Source organism: Convolutriloba macropyga, chromosome 12, assembly GCF_964194025.1.
Source record: "Convolutriloba macropyga chromosome 12, txConMacr16.3, whole genome shotgun sequence".
NCBI classification, from domain to species: Eukaryota; Metazoa; Xenacoelomorpha; order Acoela; family Convolutidae; genus Convolutriloba; species Convolutriloba macropyga.
Genome location: NC_134479.1, coordinates 52,771,895 through 52,792,305, shown reverse-complemented (window position 1 = coordinate 52,792,305; position 20,411 = coordinate 52,771,895). Strand labels below are relative to the sequence as shown.

At 40.7% G+C, this 20,411-nt stretch overlaps 3 protein-coding genes across 3 annotated transcripts in view; 1 reads left to right on the top strand and 2 right to left on the bottom strand.

The window, feature by feature from the left end:
* The window catches only part of LOC142351115 (uncharacterized), a 55,862-nt gene extending 43,107 nt beyond the window's left edge, over positions 1 to 12,755 (bottom strand). Inside the window, exon 1 of the mRNA XM_075403204.1 lies at positions 11,309 to 12,755. Coding sequence (XP_075259319.1) covers positions 11,309 to 12,751 — 1,443 coding nt within the window. The 5' untranslated portion in view covers positions 12,752 to 12,755. The remainder of the gene's footprint in view (positions 1 to 11,308) is intronic.
* The window catches only part of LOC142350263 (uncharacterized), a 484,377-nt gene that overhangs the window by 209,006 nt on the left and 254,960 nt on the right, over positions 1 to 20,411 (top strand). The gene's annotated exons all lie outside the window — the stretch shown is intronic.
* On the bottom strand, positions 15,444 to 16,961 carry LOC142350541 (uncharacterized). Its single transcript, XM_075402389.1, has one exon. The coding sequence runs from the start codon at positions 16,959 to 16,961 to the stop codon at positions 15,444 to 15,446; it is 1,518 nt and encodes a 505-aa protein (XP_075258504.1).

Here is a 20,411-nt window from a genome sequence, read left to right as displayed (position 1 = left end):
ATCGTCTATAAAGGAACATCTTTCAATTTCGTCCTCAATCACTTGTTGAGTCAGATTTGCAAAATCTGCAATGTCCGCTTCAAGCTCATCGTCACTGTAAACACGCTGATTGAGACCGGGATCCGGCGGAGACCAGACTTCTGCTGACATTTGGGGACCTGTGTATTGAGTTGGTAGTTGACTTTCTGGCGTTAATGACTCGGCAACGTGTACAACAGTTTCTTCCTCGTCACTCGAACCCCAATCTGGATCCTGTACTACGTTACGCATGAACATTTCCTCGCGCAGAGCGTGGTGGCCAAATGGTAGAGTTGTGATCTTGTCGTTTAAAATATACCGCTTGTCATCGTATCCCGAGAGTGACTTCTTGTTGCACACAATTGTCATTAATTGGTGTTTGCTCCATGCAATTCTGGTGTTGATAAGTCGAACAGTTTCTCCTCCTGTGAGAACCTGTTTGTATAATTCATGTGTCATCATGCGCCTGGCGTCTTGCGTCACACCTTTCGCCGACTGCTTTGCAAGACCTAAAATAGAAGTTCGTGCATTCTAGTTTTTGTTTTTCACTTTTTTTCTTTCGTTTTGTCTTGGAAATCTAATCCTAGGTCTCTTTTTCATACTTTTTATCCGGTTTTTCTTTACTCATTCTGCTTTTTGTTGTTTTCTTGGCTTTTTTCAGGTTTTGAAAAAAAAAGTTGACTAACCATCTGCCAGTTTGATTGAATACAGCTTTGGCTTCAACCCCACAAACTCAGAAATCATCTTTCCTCCCATCTCATCTTTAAATTTCAGTGTCACCCTTGCGTTGCTTTGATCGTACATCTCGTGATTAGTTGGAAAGTTTGAGAAATCGAAAAGGTCCTTCACTGTGGTCTTCCGCTTCAAGTCTGCGAAAAAGTCGTTTGAAAAAATTTCATAAACAAACGAGTCCGTGTCCGAGTACAGTAGTTTACAATTGAAGTGTTTCTTCATTGTATTGTAGTGGAAGTCGTACATGAATTTCTTCGAAAGATCTAAGATGCAAGCACCTACGATAGTTGGTTTGTCCCACTCTATTTCAGTCTGATTCAAGCTTATCGTTGCCAAGTTCTCATCAATGATTTTGAACGACTTCATCTGTGGAGCGCTGGTCCATTTCAGTGTCTCTTCTTCAATTCGAGCCAGTTTTACTTTTATGCGATTGCGTTTCCCCTCACACGTTTTCCCAAATGCGCTGTTCACCATTAATTAATAGAAGTTCTCCTCGAACTTGTTCTTGGCTTGCTTTCGCTTCTGAGTGTTCAACTTTACATATGGCGCTAGCCATTTCGACTGGTTAAAAGCGAGTGATCGATGTAGTTTTTCAACTTTCAACCCCAACTGTACGTAGAGCTTCAATGTTTGATAGTGCAAAATGTAGTTCTTTTTGGGGAACAAGGTCTGGATCAATTTGTTACTCGAAGGCGGCGCATTCATCTGGATATCATTCAAAAGCTCTTCCTGATAGTCACCCAACCAGCATGCGTCAACTTTTTGTTTTGTTGGGGCCAAGGGAAAACCTGAATGAAGATCATGAAGTTCATCTGGGTACGACAAATCCACTTCTAATACGTAGCCAATATCGCTATCGTCAGGTGTCTCCAACACGCATTGGATGAACGCTTTTTGAATTTCGGGATCCCAGTTTCCGTCAGTGTACTCAAAATTGTTCAATGGCAATGGAAACTTTTCCATTATGCCCCCATACAAATTGTTTGCATCAATCATCACTATGAAGGTTGAGGGTGCTTTGGGGTTGAAATTTGGTAGATATTTGTTGTTCGCAACCGCCAGCCGCTTGTTATAAATCGAGCTTACGCCACCACGATTCACTCCTTCTACCATATCCAATTGTTCTCTCTCTTTTAGGAGTCTCAAAGGCGCTTTAGATAACTTTAACATAGCATCACCAGAGAGATTGGAAGCGGTATAGTACTGACAGCAATCCAGTCCGTATGTTTCGTAGCACACCTTGCGGAAGCAGAGCATAACTGCAGCTAGAAGAAACACATCAGTTTTTAGATACAAACTATAGTAATCTTCAATTGTTTCACATTGAAACTGCTCAAAAACTTCCAGCGCATGTTTGTACTCATCTTCAGTAACGCTCACTTGATACTGTTGGATACTATTCATCCACTTTTCTCGTGGTGGGAGTGCGGTCTCTTTCAGTTTAGTGAAATTATCAATGTAACAATAGGGGAAAAATCCCTTCCGTTTCAACATTTGCACTGAACTTTCTGGCCAATCCTTAAAGTGATGTTCTAGCAAAGTGAACTGATCAGAGGGTAAGTTTTGTGCTAGAGAATCCAATGACGAGGCCATGAAACGAAATGAGTCTAGTAGCCTGATATACTCATACACCGGTTTGATCACTCCATTCTTGTCCTGACGGTTGTAGACTAGAACCCCAATTTCCCGAGCTATATATTTCTCATCTGTATTCGGAACAATTGATACAGTATTCCTCATGTTGCTACCCTGGAGAGCAAGAATTACATGGTGAAGATTGTAGTTTGAGAGATTGTGTGCAAATAGCGGAGTATAGTTGAGAAACCTCCTGTTAATGTTACATGTTACCCATCCGAGGAATTCTCCAGTGAAGTGACAATGATCTAGAACTGTCGGGTTATTAAAATTGTGTTCCAATGGTTCTTCACATATCCAACAATTGGCGGCATCTTCTTTCGCGATGAGAGGCTGGCCAGAGAAATATTTGTGTTGCTGTTTAACACTGTAAACTCGTTTTGCTATGCTTTCTAAAGACTGAACAAATTGTTCCATGACCTTTCGACCTGTCAAACATTCAAAATGAAACGGTTCAGTTTGGTTCTGAGCAACAAACAACATTGCATAGCTGCACGGTTTATGTATTTCTATTGTTCTTGTTTCTGATTTGGTTGGGTTGTTTTGACATCCTGAGACAGGTTCAATTATTGACTCCAAGTCAAAAAAGCCAACAATTGGAGCAAACCAACGGGACTGAAACTTTTTGTAGACAAACGTTGTGTTTTTTGGCATACGCACGATTGCTGGTTTGTTCTTCCAGCAAAGTTCTAAATGTTTTTCATATCGTTCTTTTGAGGTGCAAACATGAAAACAGTTTCTACAAATATGATTATCTGTTCTAACTACTCGTTCCTTGACTTTATGAATAAGAGATCGCAGGTTTCTGATTAAAACGTAGTGATGCATTTGACCGTCGCTAAGAAGAAGAAGGTCCATGTTGAATTCACAGTTCTGTTTTTTGGAAACTCGGAATGGTATCAGTCCGTTTTCAGCGTAGCTAAAATATTCAAACTTTTTTGGTTTTTTATCTTTTTTTCCTCATTTGCTTTTGTGCCATAATCTTCTTTTTAGTTTTAAAGTTTTTCAAAAAGAAAGATTTTTAACTTACCGAAATACGTTGACGCAGACCTTGTTTAATTCTTCAAAGCGAGTCATCTGGTGGAAGCCCATAGGCATGTCAAACACACCATCTGCTTGTTTTGCAAGCGGGTTGTCTGGTCCATATGTTACAGGGCTGGTCATTCTGCGTGAAGGTGTACCAGGAGGAAGAAGTCGAGGGCCAAACTTCAAATGGTAGGCGGCAGTATAGCAATACAGAAAACAATTCTCGTCTTCTCGGTTTCTGATATTCAGTAGAGAGCATGTGCGCGCTAGTTTGCCTGGAAGTGCTAAATATGACGATGCCCTTATCGGTTTAGCTTTTGCTAATCGGATTTCAATGTTGACAATTTGGTTGAGAGTCCAACCGCTACAATGGGAAGCAAAATTGTTGAGCGCTAGGAGCATCTGTTCTACCATTGCTTGGAAGGTTTTATCTGCAAGACCACCGAAATCCACTCGTTCCATTTTTGATGCAACATGAACCGAAATTCTATCGGGCTGGCTTAATGATAGATCATCATCGGTTTTCGTGGGTTTGACGAGATCGATAACTGAGTTGAACTGAACTTTTTGTGAGTGTTGTTGAACACTAATGTTGATAATGTTTTCAATCTCTCGACGTTTTAGCTGCATAACGTGTAATAGATCAACGTCTCTTGACCCGACGGTAATCTCATAGACTTTCAGTGTATCGCCGAAAGCGCGTTCGCTTGGTATGATTCCTGAGTCCTGTAGGTTGTTTACCTCTACACTCCAAGCTGGTAGACCGTGGAAAGTGTTCATGTGCTCAAGATAATCAGCGTCACGTGGAAAACATTTTTGACAGTATATGCAGTATCGTGGACTGGTCGCCGCATGCTGCACAGTCATGTGTCCTGTTAGCTCATACAGGCTTCTCGTGGTGAAACCACATTCAGTGCACTCGAATGAGTTTGTTTGAGGATAGATCTTATGCACTTCTTTCCGATGTCGACGAACGCTTCTTCTATTTGCCAGTAGTTTATGAAAAATTTCGCACTTGGCTTGCCCCATCCCACAAAAATTGATTGTTGCTGTAAGAGAGTAACGGTGAAAGGAACGATTAATTAAGAAGTGACAAAAATGTACCAAGTTTGAGTCAACTGAACGCAAAGTGTAAGGCAAAAAGCAATGAGTAATTTTTCAGTCCGGGGGACCCCGCTTTCAACAAGTTGATTAGCCAATCGGATGCAAGCAAGCTGTCTCCTCTTTGTTTGTTTTTATCGAGGGGCCATCGCGTTACAGTGACGCAATTCAACCTGGTAGCGTTACTTTTTGTTTACATAGCGCACTCGGGTCCAGACAAGAATTTGTTTACAAGCCATCAACACAAGTCTGAAGAACTTGAATTTGTTTACAAGCCATCAACGTTTTTGTCACAGTTGAACGATTTAGTTTGTTTTTCCAGGGGAGGGGGAATTTAGATCTTTATAAAGGTGAATTTTCGGTTGGTGAGTCATCGACCTAACTAAAAAAGAAAGCGTGTATAATTGTTTACTTCATATGTTTTATAAAAGACAACAGTTGAATTTCATTGATATCGGGAATGAATGGAAAATTATCATTGAGAACACAATGAGCTATATAAATGCAATAAAGTCCACACATTTGAGAGTCTGCACTTTGTAGGGGTTTATTTGTGTCACGTCTGTCTTCCATGAGGTCCACTATAATGCTATCATTAGTGCTTTGTTGAAATCGGTCTGATATGTGTTTATATGAATAGAGAGGTAATGCCAGCGGGTCGGCACAGTATGTTATTGGGTAGGCATATCTCTTTGCAAGCACAATCCAATGAGATCCAGGTGAGGAGGCTGGTGAAGCGTTAACGATAGCAAATGAGTTGGTTGGTATGTGCAAGGGGAAATTGTCAGCTGCATAAACACCGTTGAATTTAAACATCAAATGACCGGATTGTAGAATCAATTTGAATATTTTATCTTCATCCATTAGATTATAGGAAGAGCGTTTTTAAAAACGTTTCTCGAGGAATCGATATAAACTGTTGAACATTTCTCCCCGAGAAATAAAATTTCAATGTTGCGGGGCAACGCTGCACCGAACTTGAGTTCCACAGATAATGAAGAGTTTGTTAGCTCGGGATGAAAAAAATCATGCGTGGCTTCTTGAGTGCTGGTGAGATCAAACACCATAATGTAATGGTTAGGAAAATCAGATAGAGATATCCCGTGACCATTTTCTACATAAGCTAGTGCAGCCATCGGGTTGTAGTATAGTCGTTTATTATCAGTTGTTGATATTGGTGTACCAGCTGTGGCGAACCCATTACGGTAAATTATTATCTCATTCAAATCAAACTTCTGGTATGAAAATGGATTGAGCGTATTAGTACCGATGAACGCATCGCTGCGGCACATAGCGACAATTAGTCTACGAATAGGTTCTTTTGTAAAAATATCCTCCTGCTTCCAGCTCTGTTGCCCAGCTGTTGCTAGAAAAGCTTTCGAAATAACTTCATTATATCGGTACATTGCAGGTGTCTTGAGAAGTGTTTTCTCGATTGCACCAAGCACGATATCGGAGACTGTCATTTTTCGCACGAACAAATTTGCTTCATCGATTTTGATTTTATAGTATTTAGCCCCGTCTTCACTCACAATCGCAAAGTCATCCTGTGATCGTCGGAAAGAAATTCGCAGCGTTACTCCACTAGTTAGATGCTTCTCGCATGAAAAGAAATCGGTAGCTATTTTTCCATACATTGTGAGTTGAGCAGATCTTCTCACAGTTTCTTGTCGAGCTGTGATTGTAGCGGCTGGGACGCCTGTTGGGTCTGCTTCATAATCATATCCTTGACATTTCAGCCAGGTTTTTTTCGCATCCGATCCATGAGAAAATTCTGTTTCTATGAAACTTTTGTGTGCGTAGTGCCCATTGGCGGAAGAAATTTTGATGCCGTTTGCTGACACTATGCAATCGGCGAAAAGGGAATGTAAGACATTATTGGCTAGATGTGGCGTGTCACTGTTGTTGGCATCTCCCGTGGTGAAGCGTAAATCGTTTCCATTATTTCGAACAACTCGAAATTTGATTTCCAGATAAATTTTCTGTAGGTCGATGAAGTTATTTCTGTCACCGACTATTTCAAACTCTAACGAAGATCCAGTGGGCGAGTACAAAGGTCCTGTTTTTTGCTCGAACGATTGATCAAATGTTACAAGAAGGGGAGGTTTCTCGAACAAGTCTAATGAGCTATGTGTTGCCTCTGTGGGAATAACAATGTTAGTACGCATTTTTTACTTTTGAGAAGAAATCTGATCGACTTCTTTGTGGCTTCGTTTTTCGCGAAGTGATCTTTTTCTTTGGTGGAGACTGCTTTTTGTATGCTTTGTTCTTCGACCTCCTTCGATAGATTGCTTTTCGTCCTCGTTGAAGTGCTCCTCCGATTTGTTTTCTCGCTGTTTTTGCAACTGTACTTTTCAGAGCTTGCTTCACTGATTTCTTTTTTGTTGCAAATTCTAATAACTCTGGTGCACCTTGCACTAGCAATTCTCTTCCAATTGTTTTTGCTGCTGGCCAAATAAGTCGTCGGGCTAGGGGTAATGCAACACGACCAATGCCAGCAGCTAATGCGCCGAATCCACTTCCTCTTTGTCTATAATGTCCTGAGAAATGGGGCATTGAATTGGATGCTTGATTATTATAATAGGCTTCCATCAGTTAGCTTGTTCTCTGGAATTTGAGACTTATAACAACTTTACCAATTCCAGTGAAAGGGATCAGTTTCCCAGTTTCACTACTCAGCTCAACTTTGATGCTCTGGATATTGTTTGAAAGTAAACGCTTGTAGTCCAAGTTTGTATAGGTTTTATGGTGAATAGGTGCTACTGTGTTGAGGCTACCGTTTCTCAGACGTCTCTCCGATTCAATAATTTTGAGAATGGGTGCACGTGAGTCACCCACATGTTGATACTCAATAATATCAAGGTACACAAAAATAAGCTGTGACCCACATGTTATATCAACGGGGAAAATACCAAAATGTCTGTTAGGAGAGTTCGGAGCCCCATTTTCCAAGTTTGTCTTGTAACCAATGTGAACAAAACCATTGTGTGCAGGGTCCGGGGTCCCCTTGAAACCAAGAATGCTGGGAATTTCATTGTCTTGAAATGACAATCCTTCATTTTCCCCAAATGTTAACACAAGCTTTTGCGTTATCTTGTCGAACTTACGATCAAACTGTTTTAGTCTTGCAATGCGAACAATCTCCGAGACTAGATCTTCCCAGCTGTTGTAAATACCAGTCCGAATTTTTCTGAGTTGTCCTGATCGATTACTCGACTCATTTGGATTGGTCATTGAATTCTTGTAAACAACTATTTCTCCAGAGTTCACGTTGTTGATGTTTGATGGAAAAGATAGAGATGTCAATGCTACTTGCCATTCTCCCTGTAAGTGTATCGGTTGTGATAATTGGTTCCGAAATGATGCCATAGTATTTCCATTAAAAACGTCCATTGATGCATTTGATAACAAGTCAATTGTAAACTCATTGCTGTTAGAAATCATTGCTCCTCTTCAGTGTTTAACGCATCAACTTGTACTAATTCCGGTTCGTAAAACTTCCCAAGGATTTTAACGTTGTTTGCGTCAACCAGATTGTAGGTAGGTGGACTTGTTGTAGCCAATCTTAGTACTGTGAAAATTTCGTCTGTATAATTCTGAGTATAACCTTTTCTGAAGGTATCGTCTGGTTTCGCTATTCGTACCAGGTCCCCCTCTTCAAATCGTGGTTTATATTTATTGTTGTCCAAAGCAATCGAAATTAAAAATGGTTCATGTTTTTTGAATACTTTATTTGGGGCTAACTTTGTAACGCGGTTAACACGACTGTTAATGATATTTACGAAATTGGGAAGCTCCTTTATATAGTTCCAAGTCCATTTTTCTTCCAAGTATTTGTATATAATGTTTTTAAGTGACCGAATATTTCTTTCCGCAAACGCAGATTTGGTTTCGTTTTCGGTTGTATACAAATGAATCTTTTTGTTTTCACAGAATGTTTTGAACGCGCCCTTGAATTCGGTGCCTTTGTCTGGCCACACTTTCTCTGGTTGTTTCGTCTTTATCATTTGTTTGAAGGCTTCAACGCAATCCTTCGAATACATCGTTCTGAGAGGTTGAACACGTAAATAGCGTGATAAAACGTCAACTGCAATCAATAGGTATTTGACCCCATTGTTGTGCTTGGCTATTTTGTCCATATAGGCTACATCCATGGACCAGATTTCGTTTATTCTGTAAGCAACTACCTTCAATCGTGGAAAACTTTTCCGGAATTGACGATATTTAGTGTATGAGTTCTTCGATTGAAGGAATTTTTCAATTTTTTTGTGGGGAAAAGCCGCTTTCCTCTTTTATGTTAGCAACACTTCGAAATGCTGCTTTTCCTTTCGTGTAAACTTTATTTAGTTTTTTGATTTCCGCTGAATGGAGTTTTCCAGCTTGTTGGCGTTTTAATTTCTTCTGCGTCTGCGAAGCCTTCCTCATCAAAGCTAGCAGTCTCTGTTTTTTCTGCTCTCTCGATAGCAGGTTTCTGTTCACTGGCTGCTCCATCTGGAAACTGACGTAGTTTTTGCTCTTTCGGAATTTTAATGAACTTCTTTGCAGAAGTATTACAAGTGAGATGTGGTGCAAGATTCAAATAGTTCAATACTTGATAATCGTCAGGCAAAAGTTTTGATGATGTTTGTTGTAATGCGTAGAGGAAAGTTGATGCTGGAATGTCGGTGTTCCTTCCATTAATTAGGATTTTACCTTCAACGTCCAGTGAAATGTTGCGTGATCCGTTGATTTTCTTCAAAATTTTTTTTGCTTTTCCAAATTTGTCTTTTTCGAGAAAATCTATATCATCGATCACACTCTGACTGATTTCATCAAACTCTGTTCGTTTATTGTCGTCTGGGATACTTTGTTGCTTTTCTTCTTCATCGGAAACCATGACGTCATCTGTCTGTTGCTCTGTGTTCTGCTGTATGACCGCTTCTGGTGGCTCTTGTTTTGAAGTTCTCTGTAGAAGCGATAGTTGTTTCGACTTGTTTTTTGTTAGTGGATTGTTTAATATTTGCGAAACTTGAGGTTGTTCAGTTGTAAACATGTTGCAAGGAATGAGCACAAATTCCTCAGTTGGCATTTTTCTGTAGATACTCTAGACAAGGTCTGGCAATTAGTTGAATCAGAGAATGCCCTCTCGTTGTCTGGAATAATTTACTTCTTTCCAGCGCACTGAAATATTTTTCAGAAAGTTGTCGTAGTTGAGGTTCGAATTGTTGTAGTTCTTTCTTGTTGATTGGGACAACACCAGAGAGCACGTTCATTACACAATCGCTTAGGAACCAAATGAATTCAATATCTTGGGCTAAAAAAATTCTCTTGCTTTTCGATTTGGGGTTGCTGTTAACGCACCAGCGCTTCAGCATAAGCAAATGTCTCTTTTTCATTCGTAATTGGTGTAATAACAGCTTCCTCCGAAGGAATATAGAATATTGATGGTTCGGGACCAATGAGTTGAGAAGAAAATCGTAAGCCTTGACTTGTTTTAGGATCCAGGTCAATGATTAAATGTCCATAGGGTTGAGCTGTTGCTAATTTGTATGCGTCCTTGAGTAATTGGAGACAGTTTAACTGTTTTCCGAGGTATTCTATTTGCTGAATGTCACGCAATGATTTGAATAAAACTATATGAGTTGTGTTTAGATCAATTGTCCGCGACCATTTACTCTGTTGGAATAAGTTGTGTTTGACGTAGATCATATGAAGTTTTCTGTGTCTTCCTGACGTTGCTATTTTCACAAACTCTTTGTCGTTAAAAATTTCCTCGCATGAGTCATCATAAACGAGCAGACAGTCCGAAAGCTTTTTCGTTATATCCAATCCGGAATACTTGATGAACTCAATGTGCGGTATTTTTTGTTGCATAGCTGTAAATATGTCCTGGAACTCTTTGTAGAAGTAATAAATTTTGGGAAATGCTGGGTAGAAGGACCGACCTTGCAGCATGCTGAATATGAGGTCAGTTTTCCCAGAACCACTTGGGCCTACAACCGCCGTGAAGATCCTATCGTTTGTGGGAATGACTTTATTCATAATTTAGGATTTGGTAAGATATAGCCAACTAGACTCGAAAGCAGTGCAATCCAAATTGATTTCTCTTCGCAACTCTCCGATATCAAGAATAGCATGACAAAACAGAGACTAATCATGAGCACGATAATACTCACTTGAACGAAAAATATAATCTCTGATCGAGGGACTACGGTATTGGAACAGCAACGCCATGGAGGTCTCTCTCGGTTTCCATCATCAAAAACCAAGTTTGTAATACCCCCATCAATTTCGTCTCTCGTAACTCGGGTACTCATTGAAACAGTTTTATCGATTTTTACTTAACGTCTGTTTTCTGGAACTGTAATTTGAAAAATGATCTTGCTAGACAATTTTTCCAAACTCATGTTCTGATTTTGTCTTCATATATTGTCCCATCGCGCCCCAGGGCTTTTCTGAAGAAATTTATTGGCGAAATGTAGAGATTTAGAGGGGGTCGTTTTTTTACCGTGCGTGACCCCCCCCCCCCCCCCCCCGTGGTGTGCTACTAGTCATTTACTTATACTACTAACATTTATTCTGGCAAAAACTTAGTAAATTCGCCATTTTCTGAAATTGGGCGAAATCAAAGCAGAATACCTGAACACCTGAAAATTTTTCGAAAAAAAGAACAAAAAACGCTCTTATAAAATCCTAGCATTACAAGGAAACCATCAGAAATACACGAGCAACATTGTAAGATTAACATACACCAATTCAGACTAAACGTGAACGTGAATGTCGGGCAAATTGCTATTTTCAAAAATACCGAACAAACCGATGATTTCGAAAATTCGTCGCCGTCCAGAAACGACAATTCGCCTGTTTTAGTAGCAAGGGCAATCAGAATTTTGTTGCTTCCGGGATGAAAATCCAAATCATTTAACGATTTGCTGCCCAGTTTATGCAAACTATCAGCTCCGAATTGAAATGTGGTGTTTTTCAATTCTGCGAGCTTTTCCACAATCTGTTCAACTTGACAACTTGAAGTATCGTTTATCTTTCTCGGTTCGGACGTAATATTTTCTGTCCTCGTTCTAAACTCATCGAAGTTATAACTTAGATTGATCGTTGATAAATTTCCACTCGAAAAAACAGAGCGCCGTCCATTGTTGAAGAGCGACGGTAAATGTTCTTTTTTCAGTCGACCCGATTCTCGTCTGGGTTCGGGCTCCCGGGGTTTAAGAACTCTTGGTATTTTTTGAGGTTTCGGTGCTAAAACCGACGATTCCGCTGTAAGGTTTATATCTTCTAAAAATCGTTGATTTTCACCGATATTTTTTAATCGCATTTGCTCAAAAATTGACATAGTTTGTTTCGGTTTGGCGCAACATTTAGTCTTTCGGGTAACCGATCTAGTTTTTGCCAAGGAATAATTCGCATTGGAAATTTCAATTGGGATCTCAGCGGCTTCGGAACTCTGATCAGCTCGAACTCCGTTTGAAATTGAACTCGAACAATTTTTGTCACTTCCAGTGCCAATTTTTTTGACTAAAATATTTGGACTGAAGTCTGTTATTGACGAAGAAATTGATTGGTTTTGGGTTTCACCATTTTCACTGCAATCATTAACATTATCAATTACAGAGGAATTAATTGCTGCAATTGAGTTGCTTTCAGCTGTTATTGAGTTTTGCGCATTTTCTATTTCATCAATCGTTCCAGAAAAAGATTTATCTAACTTTTCAGCTTTTAAATTTGCATTGGTTGCGGCAACTAACACCGAATTGCAACCGAAAAAATCAGTTTCTCTGTTTTCTGTTTCTTCAGCTCGTTCACCCGATACGTCAAAGTTCTCTGAAGTTTCTGTATCGCTATCGGTCAAATCGATTACCGAATCGGTTTTGATAAATGTATTGGATAAACCCGTTTCCGGATTACATCGAGTCAATTGAACTAAAGGATTTGAGTGATTTAACAAACTACGGGTCATAACGGGTTCTTTCGACCACACAGTTTCACGCGACGCTGAGTTACTTTCAGAAAAGATGTCCTCTTTCGGCCTTCCATAAACGTTCTTTGTAACAGCTCTTGTTTCGAAATGGCCTCCATTAAACCCACCAATAGCGTCACTGGAAAAGTTATCATTTCGCTTCACTCTCATAAACAGGTCTATATACATTTTGTAGGATACTTCCGCAGTTAAACTTTTCCATTCGGCGAAAGTCAGCATTGAGGGATCACCCGCGAATGCGACCGCAGGGGAGGTCTGTGACGTCATGATAACTTCTGAAAAAACACAAAAGCAATATTTCCAGAGTTTCCTGTTTTGTAGTTGCTTTCTATGATGACAGAACGTTGCAAAATGAACGGCCACAAGCAAATTGAAGGACTTTCATGTCGTTAAGAAAGCTAACAAAAAACTTAAGTTTCGATTGATAAATAGTACGGCTTCAAAGCTACGAGGTGACTGCTTAAAAAACTCATAGAAATTTAATACGTTTAAAGTCGGAAATTTCCACTGTATTTTTTATCGGAATATTTATCATTATTGTCCTCTGTATAATAAAAACCAGTACCCAAAAATGTAATTTTTCAATAATCACAGAACCAGTTCTCAGGTTTGCAGTCAACATATATTAATACAAGAAAAGAGGGCAAAATCTTCAAAGTCGCGAATTGGTTATGCGGAAAATTTCGGCGTCAGAGAACCGCACAGGGTCAAAATAAGCCATATGATCAAAAAAACCCATCAAAACGCTTCAAGACAGCATTCTAACGAAAGTTTCAACAAAAGGAAAACTCATAATGGGATAATTTTACCTGATGAAAAACCACATGCGTTGTCAATTATTTTGCCAAATAAAACAACTTTTCAAGGAAACCAATAGATAAATGAAAGAGCAATCACTCGCAAAGGAAACTTAACTTGAGGAAACACAGACAAGGAATAGTAGAAAAATTGATGCAAACAAATGCGCGACTGGACATGATCTTAATGATAATATCAAGAACTCAATATTAGAAATTAAAAGTGAAATCATATTTATAATATATAAATGGAGTTTTTCCTATTTTAAGCAAACGATGAAGTCTAAAGCAAACCAAGCGAAGAAAATTTTTATTTTAAATGTTTACATTAGAAATTGGAGAAACAATTCGAGGTTAAAAATTTTCTCAAATTCAAAAGCTGGCATTTTTGAATATCATTTAGCTCACACTGGTTGATTGTGTTGCATGGTAATCTCATGATTCAATCAATTGTGGATCGAATGGAAAACGTACGTTAAGAAGTCATTCAAATATCAGTTAGGAACGGAGCAGTGGTGAAAGCGATCGTCAATTTATCCAGCAGTCCAATGCAACCTATAATTACCTGAGAAAGATGGACCGGAAGTTTTCTCCAAAAAGTTTTGGAAGTTTTTCACCTTTACGGAAAAATTTGCCTGTTTTTATTTGAAGTTCAAGTATACAAAGGACATCTATAAAATTTCCATTAAATGGGGCTGCTCTCAGTATGAGATTGGTTGGAAAACTCGTGTCAAAAAGCCAAAAAAGAGGAAAACAATTTTTTCTTTCCTCAAGTAGTTATTTTCCTCCTGTTATGTATCCCAATGGCACTTAACAAATCAGTTGTCAAGCTAAACAACCAAAATACTGAGAGAGGGTTACAAGGCATAGAGTGAAATTGGCAGATATTTACAAGAAAACTATTGTAGTCTACTCTTTAAAAACTTTTCCTAATTGAGGCTTTTATTTCTTAAAGGCAAATATATTCTGTTGACTGCTTCAGACTTTCTGTTCACTGAAAAATTCAAAAAGTCAGTCAACTAGAATCTTGCAGAAAGAAATCAGAAAGTCAATTCGGAAAACAGCCTTACAGTTTTTCTCAGAACTCTTTTTCTGATTTAATCTGATTTTGTCTCATGTATCTAATACTTGACCAACTCTTTAAATTTTCAATTAAATCAAAACTCAAACTAGATTTTAGGCTTAGCGTAAGTCCCCAGAGAAACTGAAATACTAAAATGCAATTTGTCCGCTCTCGTTGCGATAACTTTCGAAAAGATCAATACTCAAAGTCTTAATAAAAATAAAACTAATAAGAATTCAAGACTTAATTTCTTGAGATCGGCAATGTATCGGAACAAAGTCGATATAGCAAACAAAATCCTGTTTCGGTACAGGAAATTCAAATTTTTGTATTTCTCAACATATAAGATTCAACATATAAGACTCAACACCTATAAGACTCAACGTATAAGAGAAAAACCTACGTAAGATTTACTGCATCAGAAAACTAGCAAGGTTGTCGGCCAAACGTAATTGATGCTCTTTTCAAGGTCGGAATAGGTCAAAAATGCTTTCAATTTGACCTCTGGATTCCATTTATAAAAAAAAAGATTTGGTCCCACCGGGGTTCGAACCGCAACCTCTAGATTAAGGGGCCTAGGTCCTAACCATTAGGCTATATCCCAGTTGGAACAATCTGTGCGAACGGACAAGTAATATGCTCTTTCATTTACGCTTACAGGCAATTGCGTCAGCAACATCTTCAGGCCCCAAAACTGATGAGTCGAAAACTGGTATCAAATTAACAATAGGACGAATCAATGAGCCGGAATTTATTTGAACTTGGGCGGACCGTTCGATGCCGTCGTTACCATAACGTAGACTCAAAATGCGGGCCGGTGGATAATAGCCTCTTGGGCTGTCGCTATCGATTATCCAAACTAGGTCACCGGTTCTCAAGATTTCATCGGACGGAGTCTTACATTTACAACGACGATTCAATGGGGGAAGATATTCTTTCAACCATCTTTTCCAAATGGCATTAGCGTACGCTTGCGCTCTGGCGTATCGCTTTCGGTGATTGAAGTCATCGAAAGGGGTGAGTGAAGGAAGGCAAGTACTGCGATTCCCCAAAAGAAAAAGGTTTGGCGTTAATGCATCTAAATCGTTGGCATCGGAACTTACGAAGTCAATGGGCGGTTGTTTAGTGACTGTTCCACCAGACAGAAAGTAGTGAGGAGTATTTCGTCTGTAAGCCGACGATTGCCAAGGATTGCGTAAAGTGTCCGCTTGAAACTCAGCACTAGCATTTCCCAAACACCACCGTGGTGCGGTGCAGCAGGTGGATTAAACTTCCATTTGACTCCCTTTTGTGCCAGCTCCGAAGCAATTTTCTGTTTGTCGATGTTTAGGAAACATAGCAACAGTTCTTTCTCTGTACTAACAAAATTAGTGCCGTTGTCGGAACAAATGACCAACGGCATTCCATGACGAGCAATGAAGCGTTCAATACCCATAACACACGAATTTGTATCCATCGAATAAGCAATCTCAACATCAACTGCTCTGGTCGTGAGACAGTTGAGCAGGAAACCCCACCTTTTCTCAGAAGAGCGACGGATCGTGACGTGAAATGGACCAAAGTAGTCAAGACCGACATTCGTAAAGGGCGGACACTGGAAGGCAAGACGTTCGGACGGAAGATCAGCCATCATAGGCTGGACAGGCTTAGTTCTTCGTATTCTGCAAAGGACACAATTAAAACGAATCGAACGGAGGATAGAACGAAGCTTCAGAACAGCATACTGCTGTTGGACAAGTGCGCGAAGATAATCGTTACCTTCATGATGATTATTGAGGTGCATATGGCGTAAGAAAATGTACACCAGTGGGTGTCGACCGTCGAGGATTATGGGGAGTTTCAAACTGAACTCGAGGTCGGTGAAGCGCTTAATTCGGCCACTGGAACGGAGCAGGCCACCGGGCCCGACAAACGGCGAATACGCAGCAATAGGGATTCTTTTACTGATTTTTTTCGAACTGCGGCGTTGCATAAGCTCAATTGGGAAAGACTCTGCTTGTGTAAGAAGCTGCAGCTTCTTTTCTGCTGCGGTAACTTCCTCAGGTTCTACTATGTTTCCATCTACAGATCGGTAGGTGGCGTGCCGTGGAAGAATACGTAGGACATATGCAACGATTCGAAGAAGTTTTGGATACGAACTGTATTTGCGCAGATGAATGCTGAAATCAGAATTTAAACAGTTGGACTGTAGGGCTGAGCAGTTGTCTAAAGGGTTGGGATCAACTGCATGACGCTTCAACTTGATGTTCGAGCTCACTTCGGTGTCCGGGCAAAACAGAAAGTCAGATGTACGAAGAAAGTCAGGACCACGTAACCAAGCGCTGTTCTGCAACGCCTCCGAGGACAATCCCCTCGTGCCTGCGTCGACCGGGTTGTTCTGCGTTGCCACGTGATGCCATTGATCGACTGTTGTTCCCTCTAGAATCTCAGAGACACGATTCGCGACAAATATAGGCTGTTTCTCTAGGGAATTCGACCACTGAAGGACTGTGGTACTATCTGTCCACATAAACGTGCGTTGAATCTGAATGGTAAGCGCCTCGCATATTTCCTCCCTGAGACGGGATGCCAGCAAAGCCGCTTGGAGTTCAAGTTTAGGAACGGTGAGCACCTTCATCGGAGCTACTCGTGCCTTTCCAATGACGAAGGCTTATTCTGTTCTTTTTTCGTTCTCTGAAGAATTCACGAGAGCACGCAAAAACGCAACTGCGCTGAACACCTCCTGTGAACTGTCACCAAAGACATGTAATTCTAAGTGCTCGAACGAACCGGAGAAGTAGCTCCTAGGTATTTTCATTAGCCCAAGTTTTGGTAATTTTGAGCTCCAGGACGCGAAACGCTCACGCTCAATCATTTCCTTTGGGAGTACATCATCCCAGCTCTGACCGTGAAGTCGCCAGACATCTTTGAGGAGGAGCCGGGCTTTCACAGTAAAAGGGGAAACAGGCCCAATTGGGTCAAATATTTTTGAAACAAGACTCAATACCAGCCTTTGTGTAACAGCTTTCGAGGCATCACATTGTTCCGCGGCTAACAACTAGTGTGTCATTTACGTGATCCCACTTCAAACCTAGAACGTGAGATGATGACTCCTCCCTTGAGGCGCCTATTTCTTTTGGAACCTGTTCAACTGATTTGTCCTCCAGCTCCTCGAGGAGGCCAGGGACATTGCTGATGAACTTAGTCAGTTTGAAACCTCCCCTGTTCAGTAGTTCGATCAAATCGCGCGATATTTTTGTACTATGATGGGTGACTTCATTGAGTCAAGGTATTCATCCATATAAAATTTTTGGCAAACGGCTTGCGCCGCCTCGGGAAAATCTGAAATATTGTCTCTCGCGGTACGCAATAACGCATAATTAGCGCAAGTTGGTGAATCTTTTGCACCGAATATGTGTCTTGTGTACTGGTATACCTCAATGTTCATTGAGGGATCTTCCCGCCACAGGAAACGCAAAACTGACTGTTCCGCTGGCAAAACACCTACTTGTAAGAACATACTCTCAATATCAGCGGAAACAGCGAATTGATGCTGACGAAAGCGCATCAGAGTGGATTAGTCTCTGCACTAGGTCTGGACCGGTGAGTAATACACTGTTCAAAGATATACCCTGAAACTTTGAAGCACCGTTCAACACCCTACGAACTTTTTCCGGCTTGTTGGGGTTTACAACCGGGTGATGAGGTAGATACCATTCTCTTCCGGCGCAATGCTTGTCGTCTCGACTTTCCACTTTAATAACATAGCCTTTATCGAGATCGTCTTGAATTGTCTGTGCATAACGCTTGTACAAAACGGGATCTTTACTTAATCTCTTTTCCAATGACTTGAACTGCACCATTGCTGAAAAAAATAGTTGGGGAAATTTACTTCGTCTCAAGACCAAAGCATGCCTACATGACATCGGCCCTCATTGTGTACGGTGGATTGTTCGAGGATCGCAGTTGCTCGATGGTCAGATGCTGAACGGGGATCGACCTGCTTGACAGTCCCATATGACTACATGTCATACCAGGATTTTATTTGGGATGCTAACTCGGAATCTTGTTTAGCTGCTGCCTTGAAACAAGTAAAAATCAGACCAGATGAAGATGGCAACGGACCGCTTAATACCCATCTCAACGGTATGTGAACGGCAACGGGTGAGGATTTTGATCCGGTTTCAAAATACTCGATCGAGCGGATGGCGTGGTAAGCGTCTTGGCCTAGTATCATCTCGACGTTTGCGTAGTTATACGTCTTGTTCGGTAATAGGCTTAAGTGAGGATATTTTTCTTGAATGGCAATATTATCAATAATGTCGGAACCTACTCGTAAATTTGTTTTTACATAAGGGAGTAGATCAAACGGAGAGCAAGTGTTTTCGCCTATTGGTTGGACAGTAACCTGTACAGATTCCGTTGTTATAGTTTCTTGAGTATTTATGCCATTCACGGTCAGCTTTAATGGGGGTACCCTTCAATTGAAGACGACTAGCGAGCTCACTGGATATCCAAGAATGACTACAAGCTGTGTCACAGAGAACAAGTGCTCTAGTGCGAACATCTGAGGGACTTAAAAGATCAACTTCAAGCACCTGAAGAAGCCCTTTTACATTAGTTATTGAAGTGAGTCCCGAGGAACTAGTCGTTCCCATAGACTTCATAGGCACTTTCAACTGTATTTGATGAAGTTTTTGTGGAGTTTACTTTAGTCAGCGTGGCAAGGTTATTTTTCTTCTCAGTGCTTACGGGAAAAACGCGTTCTGCCCCGTGAAGTAATGTGTTATAAGTGCTTCGACAGCCCTCAATCGTGCATTTTCGTTGACGTGGACATGTTCGGAATGAATGCTTACCGTTCAAGCAGGAGAAACAAAGTTGGTTTTCTGCAGCAATCTTAGCACGCTGCGTAGGGGTCTTTTCCTTGAAAGATTGACATCGCCAAATGGGTTGTTGGCATTTGCAAAGGGCGCAGGGCAATTGATCATTTTTTGCACTCTGGGAAGCTTTATTAGAGATATGTTGTTTTGCATTTGCATTAGCAGCAAAGACTTTCGACGAAACTTTTGTTTTTGTTACACTTATGTTACCATTATCCTCATTTTTTCCCTTGAAAGAGATTGCTTTCATGCGCTCATGAGCTTCTGCTTTCTCTTTCAGCCAATCGTTAAAATCTAACATGGTTGGCCTCAACCACTCTTTCTTCACGGTGTGCATTGACCAGGATTCTTTTAAATTAGGTGGAAGCTTTTGAACTGCTTGGTTTAAGAGGGACGAGCTACGAAGGTCTGTGTCATATGACAATGACCTGAATACACCAACGAGACTTGAGACTACAGTAGCAAAGCTGATTATACTGTCTGAGTTATGCATTTTTACCGGTGGATAGCTTGACAATTTATCAAGATGCAGAGTTACCACTGCCTGTGGCTGTCCGAACTTACGCTCAAGCGCTTTCAATGCATCTCTATACATTGACCCACAAAAGGCGAATTCTGCAATTGCAGCCTTTGCTTTCCCTGTTACCAATGTTTTTAGGTACGTTAGCTTAACGTCATCATTCAATGTCTGCGAATCGATCGCACTACTAAATTGGCCGTACCATTTATGCCATTGAAGGGGGTCGCCGTTGTATTGGGAGAGTTTCCACTCGGGTAGGGGATCTCTCTTGCTGAAGCTAAGCAACTCGGCAAGATCTTTTACTGTTACTTGTTGAAATGCTGGAGGGTGCGACAAAAAAGTTTGTTGCATGGATAGTGGATTTCGAGAGTAAGTCAGCGAGGACGAAACGGGTGGATATCCCGGTAGGAGTGGTGCTGTTTGCAACGCCTGGTTATCTACTGCACTAGAAATTGGATTACGATAGTACGTTTTACCACCTACGGTGCTTACTCAAAACAGGTACGTTTGCCGTGACATTAACATTGGACCTCTGCGGAGCCATCGGAAAAGCATTTGATTTGGTGTTTAATGGAACATTAGCGAGGGTCCATGTATTCAAGTTAGGCCTGTAGTGATTGTGTGGTACTGATAAAGCCTGGTGGTGGAGTGGGCTTGCCGCAGCTGCAGGCAAATTTGCTTCTAATTG